The sequence below is a fragment of the Emericellopsis cladophorae genome, assembly GCF_022114955.1.
Source record: "Emericellopsis cladophorae strain MUM 19.33 chromosome Unknown NODE_81_length_77548_cov_116_234965, whole genome shotgun sequence".
Classification (NCBI taxonomy): Eukaryota; Fungi; Ascomycota; class Sordariomycetes; order Hypocreales; family Bionectriaceae; genus Emericellopsis; species Emericellopsis cladophorae.
The window spans coordinates 48,324-65,308 of NW_026251006.1; the positions used below are offsets into that span (position 1 = coordinate 48,324).

Genomic DNA, 16,985 nt, shown 5'->3' on the forward strand with positions numbered 1-16,985 from the left:
GGGTCCCACTCCAGTCTCCACCGCACATGCACATAGTTTACCAGGATGTGCTCCTACAATCCCTTGAGATTTGGGATATTTACACATAGTCTCGCAAGCCAACACTGACTGGATCGTAGGTCATCTAGACAGATACTTTCGCGTAATCAGCTCCGCGCTGACTCGAGTAGTCCACTGAGGCAGACGCCCCCCTTTCCGCCCTTCACCAACCCCGCATTCTCAGCAGTCTACGTCAAGCAACCCGATCACACCACCACTACGCCACCAAAGCGGCAACCAGCTTCACGAAGTCCAACGTCGCGAGCCCTTCATCTCGGGCGCCGCCCTCAATTTGCGGGGTCAGACCTGTTGGACCACGCCAGCTGTGGGACGCTACTTGACGTCAATCACCAAGTGAGGTCGTACCGTCTACGGTCTGCTCGTCATACTACAGATCCTCCCATTCACGGCTCGGCTGTAAGTAGATTCCGCACTTATAAATTCAACACGGATTCCTTCCACAGCACATGCGTGGTCAAACTTGCCCGTTCCGCAAACGAGATTGTTAACATGGAGACTCCGATTCAGGTTCAGCCCGCTTGGGCATCTCATCCTTTGGCAGGACCAAAGGCTCTCTACAAAGCCAGAATAATGGACCCTACGGATGAATTTCGTCTACAGTTCTCTCTCCAGGAGACAGGTCAGTCATGTTCCCACGCTGCTCAATGCAGGGTCTGACAATGCACGACAAGATATCAAAGATGAGATTGCCCTCTTACCGTCCAAGTCCCAAGAGGAGTACGAGGGTGCAAAGGAGACCATTCTCGCCAAACGAAACAAGCTGCAGGGCATGACAAATGATTTCTTCGCTGACCACAAGAACGACTTTGTCAAGAAACAGCGGGTGGAAGACCTCGCTCGTCTACGGCAGGCCTTCGAAGCGGCCGTAGAGCTGCGCCGGTCCAAACTCGAACAGGATGCGAAACCGTCGAGATTCAAGTTCAGGCCAAAGACCAAACATGTCGACATGGGTGCTGTCCAGAATGACCCGCGATACAACCCAGGCGTTCAGCCCACGAGCCAGGCCAGAGTCACAGCACTGAGATCACAGGAGCAACCAGGCCATGCAATCAGTACCCCAGGCAAGGACTACAATCAGGAAATGGCGCAGCCCAGCGATTCGCAAGTTCGGAAACCAAGTTTTTCTACCGTTGACACCATTGAGATATCGAAGCAAAAAGGTTTGCACATTATCCTCCCTCTCTCAGCATCGCGCGCCACTGCTGCCGGGAGTCTTCAGGATCTGGAGGGCTGCATTGTCGATATGTCTGTTCCTACCAACGGCGCCCCATTGCCGAGCCTAGCCTTGAAGAACATATCTGGCAGTTTGGTCATTGCAGGGCGCGTGTCCAGCTCGGTGCATATCACAAACGTCAAGGACAGCATCGTTGTATTGACGGCGCAACAAGCGAGAATCCATGACTGCAAAAATGTGCGAATCTATCTTTTCTGCGCGAGCGATCCTGTCATTGAGAGCTGCTCTGAAATGCGGTTCGCCCCGTTGCCTACCATCTATGTGAGTAATGATGAAGCTGGAGAATATGTGGCTTCCACTGACCTCTTTGACTAGGCGAATGACACACCCAAAGGTACAACCAACCGATGGGATCGCATTGAAGACTTTAGCTGGCGCAAGGGCGGGGAGAATCCAAATTGGACGGTGATCCCGGAGAACCAGAGGCTGGAGGATACTGTATGGGCTGGAGTCATGCACGGCCGACCAGGCGCCAGTCTCGAGGAGACCTTGGCAAGTGTTGGCCTCCGTTGACCGCGTCGTCGGGTGTCGAGATCGATCACTCCATTGAGGAGGTCATAGCCTGACAGTGATAGCTGGATCGCTGGACGTTGTACCTTGGGGCGCTGCTTCTGTGTGCCGTTGATGCATTAACTTAACCGTACTCCGTGATGCAGAGCGCAAATCACATATTGTTGTCGACGCATCGCGTGGCACCTGCGCGCTTCCTCTACGGGCTGGACGCGAAATCTCACATCTCCATCTTTTCCCCTCCATCCTGACCGAACTGTAGTCCTCCCTCGCGCAGCCTTTCCAGCAGCGCCCTCTGTTTCTCTATTCTGGCCTCCAGCTCTTTGATCTCTGTCTGTTGTTCGGCTGTCCCGCGTTGCATGTCCGGAAGTTTTCCAACCTGCTCACGCGCGCGCTGGAGCTTGTGTCGGAGACCATCACTGGCGCGAACGACGTCCTTGAACGACAGGCCAGTGGGCGATGTGGTCTTCTTGCCATCGTTGGACATGGGGTCCAGGCCCGTGGACGTCTGTAGTGTCGTGCGTACTTCGGTGAGGATGGTGTACAAGTGCGTGAGCACGTCGAGCGAGTCTGGCGTGAGCGTCTTCGGCAATGCCAGTGGGTTCTGGTAGTCCTGGGCCATGATCGAGAATAAAAGGGTTGGTTTGCCGGGCTTCAGGTCTGTTGATTGCGTGAGAGTTGATCGGGTCTGTTGTAGACTTGCCGTGGCTATTGTCAGGAAGAAGCCGTGCTTGCTTGGTTTGCCGGGCTGCTGTTTGGTTAAGTAGTGTTCCGGCGACAACTTGTGAAGTTTTGTTGCGCACCCAAAGTCACCACAGCACAGTGCGTTTTGCACTATGCGCACCACCTACTGTAGCAAATGTGCCTCGCTAGTTGCCAGTCGACCTAGCCCAAACAACAAGAAACAAAAACCGCGTCTACAGTATCAATTGCAGCACCTTACTTCGCATTCGCCATGTTCCAATCCCATCTCAAACCCGCGAGTATCTCTGATGCCCCAAGCATGGCCCCCAAGATGAGCGAGCGCCCTTCGCTACGTCGGGCGCAAACAGCGCCATCAAAGGTCATCACTGGGCCTGATCGAACAAAACCCGACTGGATGCTCGCCTTCAGCTACATGCTCATCTATCTGGAATTGGGCTGGCTCATCATGGTCATTTGGAGGTCACTGGCAAAGCCCCTGGACGGCATCGCAACTCAAACAGGATGAGTGGTACACCTGCGGGCAGCGTAATCGTACTCAACCACCTTCGCATCGAGCCATAGCATCGTCGAGATACGCACGTAATGTGACCCAAAGACAGAGCGCAGTACAAAATAGACGAGTCTGGAACACCGCGAAGACTGGCTGGACGATGCTGACAGGCTTGATTAGACATGATGATCATTAGCTCCGATCAATCGCGCCATATGGCGAGTAATGCAAGACGTCTCAGCTGTCAACGCTGGCAGGGAACATCCGTATGTAACAAGGAACCGGCATCGCGGGGGAGCGCGACTTTCTTGAATCAGTTGCTGAGGGAGGGTCGACGCGGATTTAGACCACTTGGAAAAGCTACGTACCAGCATTTCCGAGGCGGCGTGGACGAGAATAGCCACGATGGCCCACGCCGACCCATCCAGGTCAATCGTCAACGCTTGCTAAAGGCTCGCACAATTCCGAGAGATTGATCGATTGCGGGATCCTAGCAAGCAATAAAAGGATTGCGTGTGTTGACCTCCTCATCATGACAGTCATGCCCGTTCTGGTTCTTGAATGGCCTTTGGAGTGGAACCCCAAGGTGATGGCACAATGTCAGTCAGCCTGCGAGCTCTGAACAGTCTACATCAAGCAATCATTCAAGTTGGCGGACTCAGGTATTGTGAGGTTTCATCTGTGTGTATAACTTCGCCAACTGGGCCTTGATATCAACTAGATGCGGGCTAGAATTCCACAAGCCAGGAAAACCTCGAGTCTCCTCATCGTGATGCCAGCGTCATTGATAAAAATGCCGGATCGCTTTGACGTTTACCGCCCACTTCCTTGCTCTGCTGAGGAGTGAAGGGCAATTGTTCGGGTCGTCATGTGCATCTTCGATTCTTTGATGTGGCCAAATCCAGAGCTCGGCTGCACAAACTCCAAAGCTGGCGATGCCGCATATAACGTTCGATGGACAAGAATCCCACCACCAAGCAGCGTCTACAAATCATCTAACGATCTTCGGTAGCCTATGGATGGGGACTCCGACATCCTCGCGCGTCCAGTTCTTGAAGCCAACAAAATCCTGTAGCCGCGATGAAGATCATATCCCGAAGCAAACAGTGGTGTGTCGATCTTGGGGTGGACCCTGACCGGACCCTTGGCGATCTGTGAGCGCCGATCCAAAGGGGCAAGGAGATTCGCGCACGAACATGGAGGCAAGTAATTCAAATTGCAATGGACAGTGATAGCTGTTGGCTGTACTGTTCTGTACAAGTTGGAAGACGAACCTTGCGGATACCTGAGCTCTCAAGTCTTGTCCTTCACTTTCAAGCGACCACGGCATCTCCCCCTCCGCCTAGCAGCCGCCAAGTCATTAGCCAAGTCGTCTTACGTTAGGGTAGCAGCGCCTGCAAGCAATAATTAACAATTTAGCCAACACGTAGAACATCCCCACTGTCCAGCTTTCAAGTTCGGCTATCGTGATTCGTCTGGCGGTGCATTCACTGGCTGGTCCATCGTGCTGCCGTGCATGGGAATGGAGTCCTCCGACGAAGGCAGCATCGTGATCCCCTGCGCCTGGGCGAAATGCCCCTTTGGTACGGATACGGAGTACATGTAGACGCTTGTAGCCAATGGTTGAGATACCAGGGGCGTTTGGTGTGGTTACTGTGGTGCTGCGCTGCCCTTGTTGAGCGTCGATGCACCAGCAAAAATGAGATTGTTAGAAACGCAGCTGGATGGCCGGTGAGATGAACAGCCCGCTGCTCGCACGACTCTGGTCTCGAGTCTCGACTGACATTTCCCGCAGCATGGTGTCGCGACGTCCCACCAGAGGAGCTGTAGGACAGCTGTGAATTGATTTTTTGCCACCGAAATCCGCATTCAAGCTATCGGAAAATGAATGTCGCATGAGGCAAAATTGCATCCGCGAGGGGCCAAAGGCTTCGGAAACAGAGGGCATTCGCAGTCTTCGTCGGCCACCGAACGCTTCAGTGGCCCCCTGTGGACCTGTGGTGCAGGGATTAGGGGGACATTAGGGTGCCAAAGTACTCGCTGCCTCCGCTAAGCCAAAGCGTCGGTTCTGCGCTTCAGGCCTGGAACGAGCGGGTCTAAGGCTGTGGGCGAGGGTGGAAAATGAGTGGCTGGGATGGCCCTGATCACCGTGGCTTTCTCGCTGACAGCGGGATCTCAACTGGTGCTGGAGCATCGGAAGGTCACGGTACATGCACTCGACTTCCTGTCAGTGTCAGTCAGGCGTTGCAGGTTTGTGAGGCCTGGCACACGAAAAGGCTGAAAACACGGCCCTCGTCGCATGCTGCACCTCCAGTTGCCCACACAAACATACGAGAATCGCACATCTACATACGACTTGAACCAAACCTGCTGGTTCCGCCAACCGGCCAACCCAACCTTTGACAAGCTCTGAATCCCGGGACGCCTCACCATCGTCAACCCCGTGTAGCCTCACTGTGCCAGGTCCACCGAGATTGGGACGAAAACGAGCTCGAAAGGAGAACCGCCTGGGTCGCAGCACCTCGCAGTAGGATACGGAGCGCCCAACAGGCATACACCGTGCTCGCGAGCCTTGCCCTGTCACATCGACCGATCATCGCTGCTCGGATCGCCAGAATTTGCCAGTGCGGACCATTCAACAAGCAACAGCACAATCAAGTGGCTTTGCCCGAAAGGGTCGAGGAAGAGTGCGATATCGACACGGCCAGCCAGACACGATCCATATCACTGGCACGCTCAGGCTGCGAGGAATCAAGGTCGCGACAGCCGTTTGGCACCACTTTGGACGTGCTTCAATTAGATCCTCAGATCAAAACATTCGCCAAGCAATCGGCAGCACGGGAATCGAGATCAAACCCAGGTGGAATCCATTGGTACAGCACGCGCGATAATCGCATCGTTACAGCAAGACGTCGGTCTGAGACCCCTAAGCGATCAGGAATTGACAACCGTCGCCGGATATCATCAAGATCTCGACTCGTTCTACCAGGTGAGTGCGACCTTTCAGTGGGAAGCCCTCCGTCACACAGCGATGACACCCCGATCGATCGATGCCATTGCCGTCCTCCGCCAATCATAGAGCCCGAATCTTGGTTGCCGCGTACCGTTTTCTACATATCCCTCTTACATGCACGGGTTTTTAGCGATATTGACGTATTTATGCAGGTGAGAAGGGTATACACCTATCTGTGCGCTACTGCCCCACCCCATACGTCACGAGCAAGGGTCTCGACCTCCCTCCCAGCGCCCATCTACCCACGGACCCTCTGCGCTGGGGTCATGGGTACCTGAGTGCATTTGGTTTCCCTGAAAGCACTCTTTCTTTTCTTATGATTCCCTCCCGTGGACCACGCGCGGAATCCGAATGTCAATCTATTTCCACACATGCTACGATGTCCCATACAGAGAAACCCTCTGAAGGACTGGATCCGCCACCACCACCACAGCTCTCGAGCCAAGGCCACCCTCTTCCACGAAGGACATCGCCTGGCAACTCAGTTACGCTGAAGCATCACCGAATCGCGCGAGATGCGACGCAGCGCGCTGCTTCTAAAAATGGCCAGCAGTCATCCAAGACCACATCATCCTCCCGCAGGAATTCTTCAGGAGACAGCTTTGCCACGGGACAGAGCGACCCGAACAAATGGTTCGATCAATCTAATAAAAACCCTACAGCAACATTCGACAGTCATGCCATGGACGTCGACCCGCCCTTTTTCCAGCGCGAGACCGATTCGTCGAACGAAGAACGAATCCCGCACCCCCAGCACATGGTTGCCCCGGCTCGCCTCGCTGCCGCGCAGAGCTCTAGTGCCGACGAGTACAGGAGTGTGATCGACGACTTGACCGTCGAGATCCAGAAGCTGAAGGACGAATTGAAACGGCATAAGCAGAAGGGTCCCGATATGCTTCGCAAGGACAAGCTCTTCGAAATCAAGTACCACGGACTATCACAAGGGAAGAAGCGCGAGCTGGAATCGAAACTGCGAGACTTCACGGCCAGTCTGGGTAACTCGGTAGACGCGGCTTCTTCGCCGAGAAAGGTCCAGAAGGCGAAGGACTACAGAGATCGCATGTACTCGAATTCCGGGTCCGCGAGCAAGCATGCGTCGTCTTCCTCCGGCTCCAACACCCGTCCCGTCGACTCTGCTTATGCATCCATGTCGATCGGGGCGAACTCGTCAGGACAGTCGGCAGGACGACACCAGTCGATGAATTCGCGTGTCAAGTCATCTGAGCAGAAGGTGGAAAGCTACCTTCGCGATATCCCCGAAGGACTATACCCCCGCCACGTTATGATGACCGAGAAGCAAAAGAAGAAACTTGTTGTCCGCCGTCTGGAACAGCTCTTCACTGGTAAAATCAGCGGACGTAATCGCAAGGGCATCAAGAGCGCGCAACCGGATGTCAACCCAATGCTACAATCTGTGGTCTCAGAGGGCCAGCAGCATCAAGCCAGGCCTGTTGTCCACCAGCCACCTCAGTTGGCTAATGCACCTCTTCCCGCAGTCGCCAACACAAACGAAGCTAGCCGCGAGGCGAGGATCTTGGCCACCGATGAGAGAAACGGTAGCCAAAAGGCCAGTCGCTCAAGAGACAATGGGTCAACATCACATTCAGGAGGCGACCAGACCGAGTTGAATGGCAGCGGAAGTGGTACAACCACATCACCATCCGACCCGCCACCGCCTGAGCAGAGACCTACACGCCTACACGACCTGGACCCCGACCGTGTTCAAATCCCATCTGAGAACATGGAATATATCAAACACCTCGGCTTGTTGCCACCGGAGCTCATAAAACGGTCCTCTGATGAATCCGACATTCACCCCGACGCTGATGGATGGGTGTATTTGAATCTCCTTACCAGTCTCGCTCAGCTCCACATGATCAATGTAACTCCTGACTTTGTTCGCTCTGCGATCACCGGCATCAGTACCAAATTCCAACTGTCGCCAGATGGTCGCAAGATTCGCTGGAAAGGCGGTTCCGACGGTACCAAGTTCAGCAGCGACAGTTCTGAGGAAGGCAATGGGAAAAGCCTGGAGAATGAGGAAATCGACAGCAGCAGAGAAGCGTCGCGCAAGCGCCAGAAGACTGGCCAATCGACTGGCGACGAGTTCCAGTCCGGGAGCTCGAACAGCAGATCGAAAGCCGGCGCCCAGGCTGCCTCTTCAGACAGCTTTCACTACAAACCCCTCTTTGTCCACCGTCAGTCATCTGGCGGTCAGACTTCTCCCGATGAGACCCTCTCCTCGTTTGGGCCGATCGAAAACAGCAACATGGATGAGTCGGGCTGGGGCCAGAGTGGTTCTGGTGGCACCGCCAACAACCGCCGGAAACGTCGTCACGATGGCGCCATCATCTACTACAGCGGCGCTCCGTTCTGTACGGACCTCTCTGGAGATGCCGGCAGTGCCTCGCCTATGGCCTACATGATGTCGAACGGACAGGCTCAGGATAACGACAACAAGGCTCGCCCCGAAGTGTCGCGCACGGCCTCTGGCTCGTCACTGCCCTATCGCCCACTGACGGAGAAGGCACCATGTGCAGACCCTATTTCCAAGATGGACATTGACGATGGCGTTCCCGCTCTGACGGGTGATTCGGGCAACGAATCCGGAGATGAGCTCGATGTCGACATCAACCTGTCGTGGACGAACGAACAGCAATTTCTCGAAGTCCACCCCCTTGAGCCCTGTGGATTGGGCGGTGTCATGCCCGAGGATCACTTCATGGTGGTCGTCACGACCAAGCGACCCAAGGAGGAACTTCCCCAGACCAAAACTGGCATGTCGAGAACGGAGGAGACGACGGACAGCATCATCGGCCGCCTGGCATCCATGAGTACATCGTCCCCCGCCGCCATTACAGCGACCTCGTCCCGCAAGGAGGCGCGCACAATGGAAATCGAGTATACGTCTGGACGCATCAAGCGACTCGCTCCAGTGCGCCTGCCACCACCAGCAATATTCTTCCCTCCATTCAGCAGCGATGGGTCAAGCGATACCGACGACATGTCCTCCTCCTACGGGGATGACGAGCTAGAGTCCTCCGAGGTGACCAGCCGCCGTGCTGATATTCACCAATCCGACGGATACCCCGACGGCGTTGACCTCACGAGCGGCGACGAGGATGGAGAGGATCCTGAGAACGAGCCGGATACTGAAGGAATGTACGTGGGCCCCGCAAAGGTGTCGCCTGTCGACACGTTGGAGCGTCGGAGACAGAGCAGCCTCGAGGCTACCGGTCGCACTGACCCCAGTTCCGCCGCTACAGTCGGTGGACCTGGCAGTGTGGGCAGCGATGATGATATGAGTTCCTAGTTTTTGGGTTTACCTGATCTGATTCATTTTTTGAGCATAGCGTTGGCGTGGTAATGGCCGGAAAAGTGGCATTGATTTTGCCTGGCGTTTGTTGTTTTTCGTCATGATATCCCCTTTGCCGCCTTTTGGAATACCTGCCGTTTATGGAGGATTCATCTCTTGGTCATTGGAATGATAACATTTCTCGCTCGGCTGGTACGATCCGTACTTCTCACTGTGGCATGCCCTATTTCGTTTGTGAATGTATTGCTCGCGACTTCTTACGCATCGTAAGGGATGATTCCGTTCTGACAGATAGCAATAAAAGTCATCGCTATTAAGAGCATCCCAAAATTACTAATATCACAACTCATCACCAGGACCATCCGCGCCCTTGCCATACATATCCTCCGCGACCTTGTCCTCACCGCCTTTCTGCGGAAAGCTCCCAACCTCATCTACAATCAGCTTCGCCACATTCATTCCCATCAAGGCACTCGTCTCCATCGTCGAAATGAAGCTCTCAATGCCACCTGTGTACCATACACCATCACCAACCACAGGATCTTGAAATGTGACCCGCGGCAGTTCGATGGGATAGGAGTGGAACCAAGCGGGGTGATACCAGCTAATCGGCGACTTGTCACCCGTGAAGCTGTCAGGCACCGCAGTACCCAGCACCGAGGACAGGAACGCTGGGGAGATGGCTTCGGCGGAAAAGATCTTGTAGACAAACTCCAGGCGCCCAGTGTTAGGATTGTTGGTCGTCTTCAGGGTGCTGATGCTGTAGAACCCAGTGCGGCCTACGCCATCAGCGCCGCTGGCGGGCGTTTCGTCTTCGCTGAGAGTGGTGTACACGTTACTGGGGGCCTTTGCGCCGGGAGCAAGCCCGAAAAACTGAGGGTGGAGTCTGTATGGTGAGGTGAAGAGCGTGACGTGAAGTTTTGTGTATGGAACTTCCTCGATCTTGTGCCTGAGAACCGACGCGTCGGTAGTGATTTGACTGAACTGCCAGGGCGCGGCGATGACGACCTCGTCAAAGCCGATGCTATAGGCTTCAGCTGCGGATGCTGAGCCATCTATCTTTGTCGAGACAAAGTACTTCCCATCCTGCTTTGGCCTGCTGATGGATGTCACGGATGTATTTCGGTGAAGGGTAGCACCGCTGCTTTGGACCATCTTGTCGAAGATCTGCCAGTTACCGCCCTCTACAGATACAGCACCCTCTGTCGCAAACGATACCATCGCCTCCACGCCGTGGATAAATGCCAAGTTTGACGCGTAGTTGACGCGTGTGGCTGCTTGTATAATGTGCCTTGCAAACTTCTCGTCAATCTGCTTCTTGTCAGTCCTCTCTGCGTCGTTGCACGAAACCATGTGCCTTACATTTTTCTGCTTCAATAATTCGGAGCCTGTGATACCCGTCTGCTTGACAAGACCAAGCTCGTAGACCTTTGCTGATAGTGACCTAAAGGGGAAATTGTGCTCTTCGTAAAGTTCAAGGAACCTGCCCACAGTGTCTTTGACGAGATTCACAGCTCTGTACGGGCTCATGCCGTATCTCCAGAACATCTTCCCGACATCCCACCACCAGCTCTCCCCGTCGGTTGTCTGATAGACGAATTCCTGGCCGTCCCAAATGGCAGTGATATCTCCAGGAGAGCCCTCACGCAGGTTGCCCAGGGCAAGGTCGAAATCACGTGTTGCATTGAGTAGAATCTCGTTCTTTGTGATGAATATACTGGCTCCAAGCTCGACCGGCTGCCCTGATGGCGCTGAGACGGTCAAGGAACGTCCACCAACGCGGTCTGTCTTCTCAAAGATAGTGATGTTGAGGGCGGGCGCGTTTGTCGGTAGCGTCTCAGCGAACCGACTGAGATAATAGGCTGTTGATGAGCCAGCTGCACCAGCACCTGTGACTGTTAAAACAACTTCCGCAAGATTTGACGACTGCAGTACTACCTATGACGGCAACGTTGTGAACCTTCTCGTCCACCTCAGCCTCGCCTGCTGTAGCGCCGAATCCTGTCAAGGCCAACTCCAGCCACGGAAATTTCATTTTGATTTTGCGCAAAATGCAAAAGAGATGCAGTTCCGTTTCGACGGCAAATCAGTCCGAGATGGACGAACAATTTTCAGACAATCTTCAGACAAGAGAATGATGGACGAGGTGCGCACTGACGCCGCTGATGGCCATTTCCGAGAAGCAGGTGAAAGAATACGTCACGTGATACCCATGATGACAACTTCTGTACCTGACTGCACACAAATGTTTGGGTTTGTTGGGTTTGACCACGTGCAAGACAAAGTAAGTACTTCACTTATGGAAGTCTTTCGATTTATCCCTAATCCATCAGGGCACTGTAGTTCCGCTTGACTCCTGTCACAGCATCACTTGGATAGTTGTGGCGCCCATCAGCCACACCTGCTGCCAATACAATCCAGGCTGCCACGAGCGCCACACCTACTCCTCCACGTTTGCCCGGAGGAATTCATGGCCGCACACCACCTTTACTTACCAAACTTGTACTGAGACACCCTCTGTGAGGCCTATGACGCACCAAATTGACCAAAGAGGTTTCGTGTGACCGGAGACTCTCAGGTGACAGGCTTATTTAGTGCTTTGCATCATCTATGTGCCCACTTATGGACTTTGATCTAACGACCATCAAAGTTCCCTTCCTCACATCCCTTTTGTTCACCTGCCATGAGATTTTGAGTGGGTCAGCAATCTAGCAACCCGCCCAGCCCTTCCTTCAGCTTTGTTTACTTCTCCGACCAACATCCATCCCAACCGTCGATCGTCAACTTTCCACACACTGCGGGTGATCCGCTCGCATTGCCAAGATGAACTCTCTTCGCGCTCGTAAGTGTGAAACCCCTCCGCTAGTCGAAAATAACTGAGCGATCCTTGCCCTGCCTGCACTCCCTCGTTTATGAGCCCCTCGCTTGCCCCGCACCAGCGGTCGCCATTGCCCTTTGTCCATCTTTGTGATGCGACGATTGGCTCGTGGCCGCCTTTCTATTGCCTTACTTCTTTGATACAAACGCTGACATTCCTGATCACCAGTCTTGTTTGGCTCTGCCCAAACCGCGCTCAAAACTCAAGAGACCGAAGAGGAGATCATCTGCCAAATCCCAAACGGCCAGTTCTATCTGGTTCGGCCGCCGAACTCGCCCAAAGGAGCATCGCAGCAAATCTTCACCGACGCTGCCGTCTACGTCCGCAAAGAGGCCCGATCTTTTGAATACACGCTTGTTGTTCAGCGTGCGTACGACGAGGAAGACCCAGAATTAGAGGAGGAGACAGACGAGCACGCCGAGGAAACCAGTTTTCAGCTCAACGGCCAGCTCCATCTTCGAACGGGCGTGGCAGCTGAGGGTCGAGCGCTGGTCGCTTGGAAGGTCCCCGACGGCGATGAGGGAGACCTCTACGAGTTCATCTGTGGTGATAAGGTGACGCAAACAGACGCCAAAACCTTCCTCTTCGAAGCACAGCGCTGCCAGTACGAGGCGGAATACCAGGTTCCTCGCGCGACAGCTACCGAGGAGGATTTAGAAGAATTTGCTTTCGACGAAGACCCTCCGATACCGCCTGCCAGTCCTCTCTACGGCCCCGACCTCTCAGAACTCACTCGATCTATTGACGATTCCTTGGACGACATGGTGTCGTCCAACCATAACGCCAATATTGGAGTCAAGCGACAGCAGACTCCAGTCCAAGAACTCGACGAGTCTGATGTCTTCTCGCCCGCTGAGCCTCCCGAGGCCCCGGAGGCGTTAGAACTATACGCGGCGTTGCCTGCAGAGCTCCATGTGTTCGATCCGGCACCTGGCCACTTCGCACTGGTAGAGGACTCTGTTATTTCCACTGTCACCGAAGTCGGCAAGTGGCAGTATTGGCTTCAGATCAAGGGCAAGGACAGGGTGTGGGTCAGTACCACTGTACAGGCCGACATGAACCCGGTCTTCGACTTTGAGATGCTCTCCTTTGTGTTCAACCACTTCAGCCCGGACGGCACGGCGCGATCGTGGTTGCTTAGGTTTCAAAACCAGAACCTCCTTGAGAAGTTTCAGGAAGGCCTGATGCAAGCTATTTGGGAGCAGCTGAATGAGACCAAGTGGCAGAAGATACAGGACAAGGAGCGAGAATATGTCCTAGATGCATTCAACGACTTGACAATGGAGGATGCGCCGCCTGTTGGAGAAGAGCAAGAGGAGCCCGAGTATGATGACGAAGATGAAGAGGAGGACCAAGGCCTTTTCCGCGGTGAAGAGTACGACCCAGACGAGGAGTTTGACAATGTGGACGTCCAAGGCAAGGATGCCGACATGAACTCACAGCTGGCCGTCGGTTACAAGCATGATCGATCTTTTGTGGTCCGCGGAAACAAGATTGGTGTGTTCAGGCACAACCCTGACAACAAGCTCGAGTTCTCTACAAACATTTCGAAACTGGAGCATCCATCGACAGGCAAGAAGATGGGCAATCCTTCCAAGGTCATGCTTCACTCCGAAGACAGGGACCTAGTCTTCCAAAGCGACACCAACCCCAACAAGCTCTACCGCATGGATCTTGAGGCAGGAAAGGTTGTCGATGAGTGGAACGTCCACGATGACATTGGAGTTGTCAGCTTTGGTCCCGAGAACAAGTTCGCGCAGATGACCGCCGAGCAAACGTTCCTGGGTGTCTCGAACAACGCACTCTTCCGTGTTGACCCTCGTGTACACGGCGATAAGTTGGTGCAATCGGACCTCAAGCAATACGCCACCAAGAACGACTTCTCTGCGCTTGCTACCACGCAGAAGGGTTACATTGCCGTGGCGAGCAATAAGGGTGACATTCGACTGTTTGACAAGCTTGGAATGCGCGCCAAGACATCCCTACCCGCACTGGGCGACCCAATTGTTGGCATGGACGTTTCAGCCGACGGAAGATGGATCCTAGGCACCACAAAGAACTACATCCTGCTTGTTGATGCCCAACAGAAGGATGGCAAGAACGAGGGCAAACTTGGCTTTGAGAAGGGCTTCTCCGCCGATCAGAAGCCCAAGCCTCGCCGTCTCGCACTGACTGCAGAGCACGTTGCCCAATTCTTCCACGAGACGGGCAAGCCAATATCCTTCACACCGGCCAAGTTCAATACCGGCATCGACGGCACCGCCGAGACGTCAATTATCACGGCAACGGGTCCGTACATAGTGGAATGGAGTCTGAAGCGTGTCCTGCGTGGCACGAAGGGGGCCTACAAGATCAAGCGGTACGAAGACGAGGTCAAAGCAGATGACTTCAAGTTTGGCAGTGACAAGAACGTCATTGTCGCTCTGCCCAACGAGGTCAACATGGTTGCAAAGCAGAGTTTCAAGAAGCCAACCCGTGAGAGCATCATGGGCAATGCTTGTCTAAGCGGAGGTAGGAAGTCTGCGGGGAGAATCGGAGGCGCCAATAGCGGACGGTACAAACTGGGCAGAGACGATGTGGTTGACTCGCCGTACTGATCAATGGGGGGTTTCCATTTCGGGAGTTAGGGCGGGCGAAGCACCAATTTTCTTAGATACCTGTGTCTTGTAGCTCTTACGTGAAACGAAACTGTTCTACATCATTTGCATACCCAAGCTGTTCACTCGGTAATTGGTACTGTAAAGTTGGCCCCCTTCATCGTCGTTTGGTAACAAATAGAATTCAATCCAGCCGCTAAACCTAGACTCCGACTTCGCCGTTGCTCGGCGTACGTATCTGCGTAGTTTCCTTCAGTTGTCATGGCCTGCAGCCATAGCTTCATTACTACATGGCTCCTCACGCTGCTTTCTCTCGCGAAGCCATTCGCATGACGACAAGCACCTATTTCGCCACCGTTGACTCGGAGGTGACTCCATCGCCATCTATCCGTACTTGTTTCGGTGCATTTGCCGCTTGGTCTGGCTTCAAGCCCCCCGTCACCAGAGCGCCGTGCACATTGCGCAGCGTCTTGCTCCTTGTATCCTCTTTGCTCAGCCGCGTCATCTCTGCGACAAAGCTAGCCCCCCACCAAGCTGAGGTGTACTTGAATACGTAGCGCTCGAGTTTCTTGAAGTTGACTTGGCGCTGCTCGGGGCTCATGGTGACAGCATCGTGGATGGCATTGGCCATTTCCTCCGTGTTCCAGGGATTGATGATGAGGGACCCGTTCAGAGACTGGGCGGCGCCTGTGAACTCGGAAAGAATCATTACGCCGTGGTTCTGGCGCTGGGTGGCAATGTATTCATAGGAAACAAGGTTCATGCCGTCGCGGGTCGAGGAGACGAGACAAACGTCAGAGACAGCGTACAGGGCAGTGAGTTCGTCAAAAGAGACAGACTGGTGCAGGAAGTGAATGGGCATGAACTCGACGGTGCCAAACTTTCCATTGATGCGGCCGACGAGCTCATTGACAACAGCGCGGAGGTTCTGGTACTCCTCGACATCTTGGCGCGAAGGCACAGCGACCTGGACGAGGACAACCTTGCCGACCCATTCGGGATGCTCGGTAAGGAACACTTCGAGGGCGTGTAGCTTTTGGGGAACACCTTTGATGTAGTCGAGGCGATCGACACCGACGATAATCTTAACGCCCTCAAATTTGCGTTTCAGCACAGCGATACGGTCCTTGACAGTGGGCTTCTCGAGCCCTTCGACGAATTTCTCGGGATCAATGCCGATCGGGAACGCGCCAACGGTAACAAATTTACCTTTCCAGTCAATGCCGTTGGGAGTCGTCGGCGCGCCGAGAATGCGCGAACAGCTTGAGAGAAAGTGGCGGGCGTAGTCGTAGGTGTGGAATCCAATCAGGTCGCAATCGAGGAGGCCCATGAGGAGGGATTCTCGGACCGGTAGGATACGGTAAATCTCCGATGATGGGAATGGCGTATGGAGGAAAAAGCCGATGCGAACATTCTTCTTGGATTCGCCAAGCTCTTCGCGGAGCATCTGGGGGAGAAGCATAAGGTGGTAGTCGTGCACCCAGATCAGGTCGCCATCCTGGACGTCGTTGATGACAGCCTTGGCGAAGAGCCGGTTGACTTCTTGGTAAGCGGCCCAGGCGGGCTCGTCGAAAGTGATCTCACCGGGGTGGTAGTGAAAAAGCGGCCAGAGAATTGAGTCTGTATCCGTGTCAGTGGGTGTTTTATTGTCTCTGGTACCACGGGAATCATACTCGAAAAGCCGTTGTAGTGTCTGTCCGCGGTCTCGTCGTCAATAAAGACGGGGTGCGCGCCATACTCGTCCTTGAGGCGCTGCTTCATTCCATCGACTTCGTCCGCAGGCACTTCGAGTCCCGGCCAGCCATACCACTGGAAGCTCGTCGTTTTGCTAAGACCACTGAGACCAGTGACGAGGCCTCCTGACGACATGGAGAAGGAGTAGGCGCCAGCCTCGCTTCGCTTGATGGTGATGGGCAGTCGGTTGGACAGAAGCAACAAGCGGCCGGAAGCGGCCTGTGCGTCCGATTCCACAGAAGTCATCTTGACTGTGAGGGACAGGTGTTCTTGTTCGATCGGTTCGGACTGATGTTCGCTGTCGGTGAAGGTGATCGTGATGACGTCGTGGGTGGTTAATGTGCTCTGGGAGGTGGCAGTTTGGGCCCTGAGGAGGGTGGAATTAAGGTCTCTGTGATAACAAGAACATGTAGCCTTCTGACTTGACTTGTAATATTAATATCCGCAG

At 54.2% G+C, this 16,985-nt stretch overlaps 7 protein-coding genes across 7 annotated transcripts; 4 read left to right on the plus strand and 3 right to left on the minus strand.

Annotated features, from left to right (window-relative positions):
• Positions 1–630: 630 nt before the first annotated feature.
• On the plus strand, positions 631–1,807 carry J7T54_001934 (Tubulin-specific chaperone C; the record flags this gene model as incomplete). The annotated part of the gene is made up of 3 exons (XM_051510083.1): positions 631–679; positions 732–1,555; positions 1,610–1,807. 3 exons carry the CDS (start codon positions 631–633, stop codon positions 1,805–1,807), a joined length of 1,071 nt encoding a protein of 356 aa, XP_051358986.1.
• A 217-nt stretch (positions 1,808–2,024) lies between these two features.
• Positions 2,025–2,426, minus strand: J7T54_001935 (uncharacterized protein; the record flags this gene model as incomplete). Its single annotated transcript, XM_051510084.1, has 1 exon — positions 2,025–2,426. The coding sequence occupies one exon, from the start codon at positions 2,424–2,426 to the stop codon at positions 2,025–2,027; it is 402 nt and encodes a 133-aa protein (XP_051358987.1).
• A 333-nt stretch (positions 2,427–2,759) lies between these two features.
• Positions 2,760–3,014, plus strand: J7T54_001936 (uncharacterized protein; the record flags this gene model as incomplete). Its single annotated transcript, XM_051510085.1, has 1 exon — positions 2,760–3,014. One exon carries the CDS (start codon positions 2,760–2,762, stop codon positions 3,012–3,014), a length of 255 nt encoding a protein of 84 aa, XP_051358988.1.
• Positions 3,015–6,694: 3,680 nt separating this feature from the next.
• J7T54_001937 (Frequency clock protein-like protein) lies at positions 6,695–9,325 on the plus strand (the record flags this gene model as incomplete). Its single annotated transcript, XM_051510086.1, has 1 exon — positions 6,695–9,325. The coding sequence occupies one exon, from the start codon at positions 6,695–6,697 to the stop codon at positions 9,323–9,325; it is 2,631 nt and encodes an 876-aa protein (XP_051358989.1).
• Positions 9,326–9,667: 342 nt separating this feature from the next.
• Positions 9,668–11,363, minus strand: J7T54_001938 (Farnesylcysteine lyase-like protein; the record flags this gene model as incomplete). Its single annotated transcript, XM_051510087.1, has 2 exons — positions 9,668–11,205; positions 11,267–11,363. The coding sequence occupies 2 exons, from the start codon at positions 11,361–11,363 to the stop codon at positions 9,668–9,670; spliced, it is 1,635 nt and encodes a 544-aa protein (XP_051358990.1).
• Positions 11,364–12,151: 788 nt separating this feature from the next.
• Positions 12,152–14,803, plus strand: J7T54_001939 (Vacuolar import and degradation protein-like protein; the record flags this gene model as incomplete). The annotated part of the gene is made up of 2 exons (XM_051510088.1): positions 12,152–12,170; positions 12,375–14,803. The coding sequence occupies 2 exons, from the start codon at positions 12,152–12,154 to the stop codon at positions 14,801–14,803; spliced, it is 2,448 nt and encodes an 815-aa protein (XP_051358991.1).
• A 343-nt stretch (positions 14,804–15,146) lies between these two features.
• J7T54_001940 (glycosyltransferase family 20 protein) lies at positions 15,147–16,783 on the minus strand (the record flags this gene model as incomplete). The annotated part of the gene is made up of 2 exons (XM_051510089.1): positions 15,147–16,423; positions 16,477–16,783. 2 exons carry the CDS (start codon positions 16,781–16,783, stop codon positions 15,147–15,149), a joined length of 1,584 nt encoding a protein of 527 aa, XP_051358992.1.
• Positions 16,784–16,985: the final 202 nt, after the last annotated feature.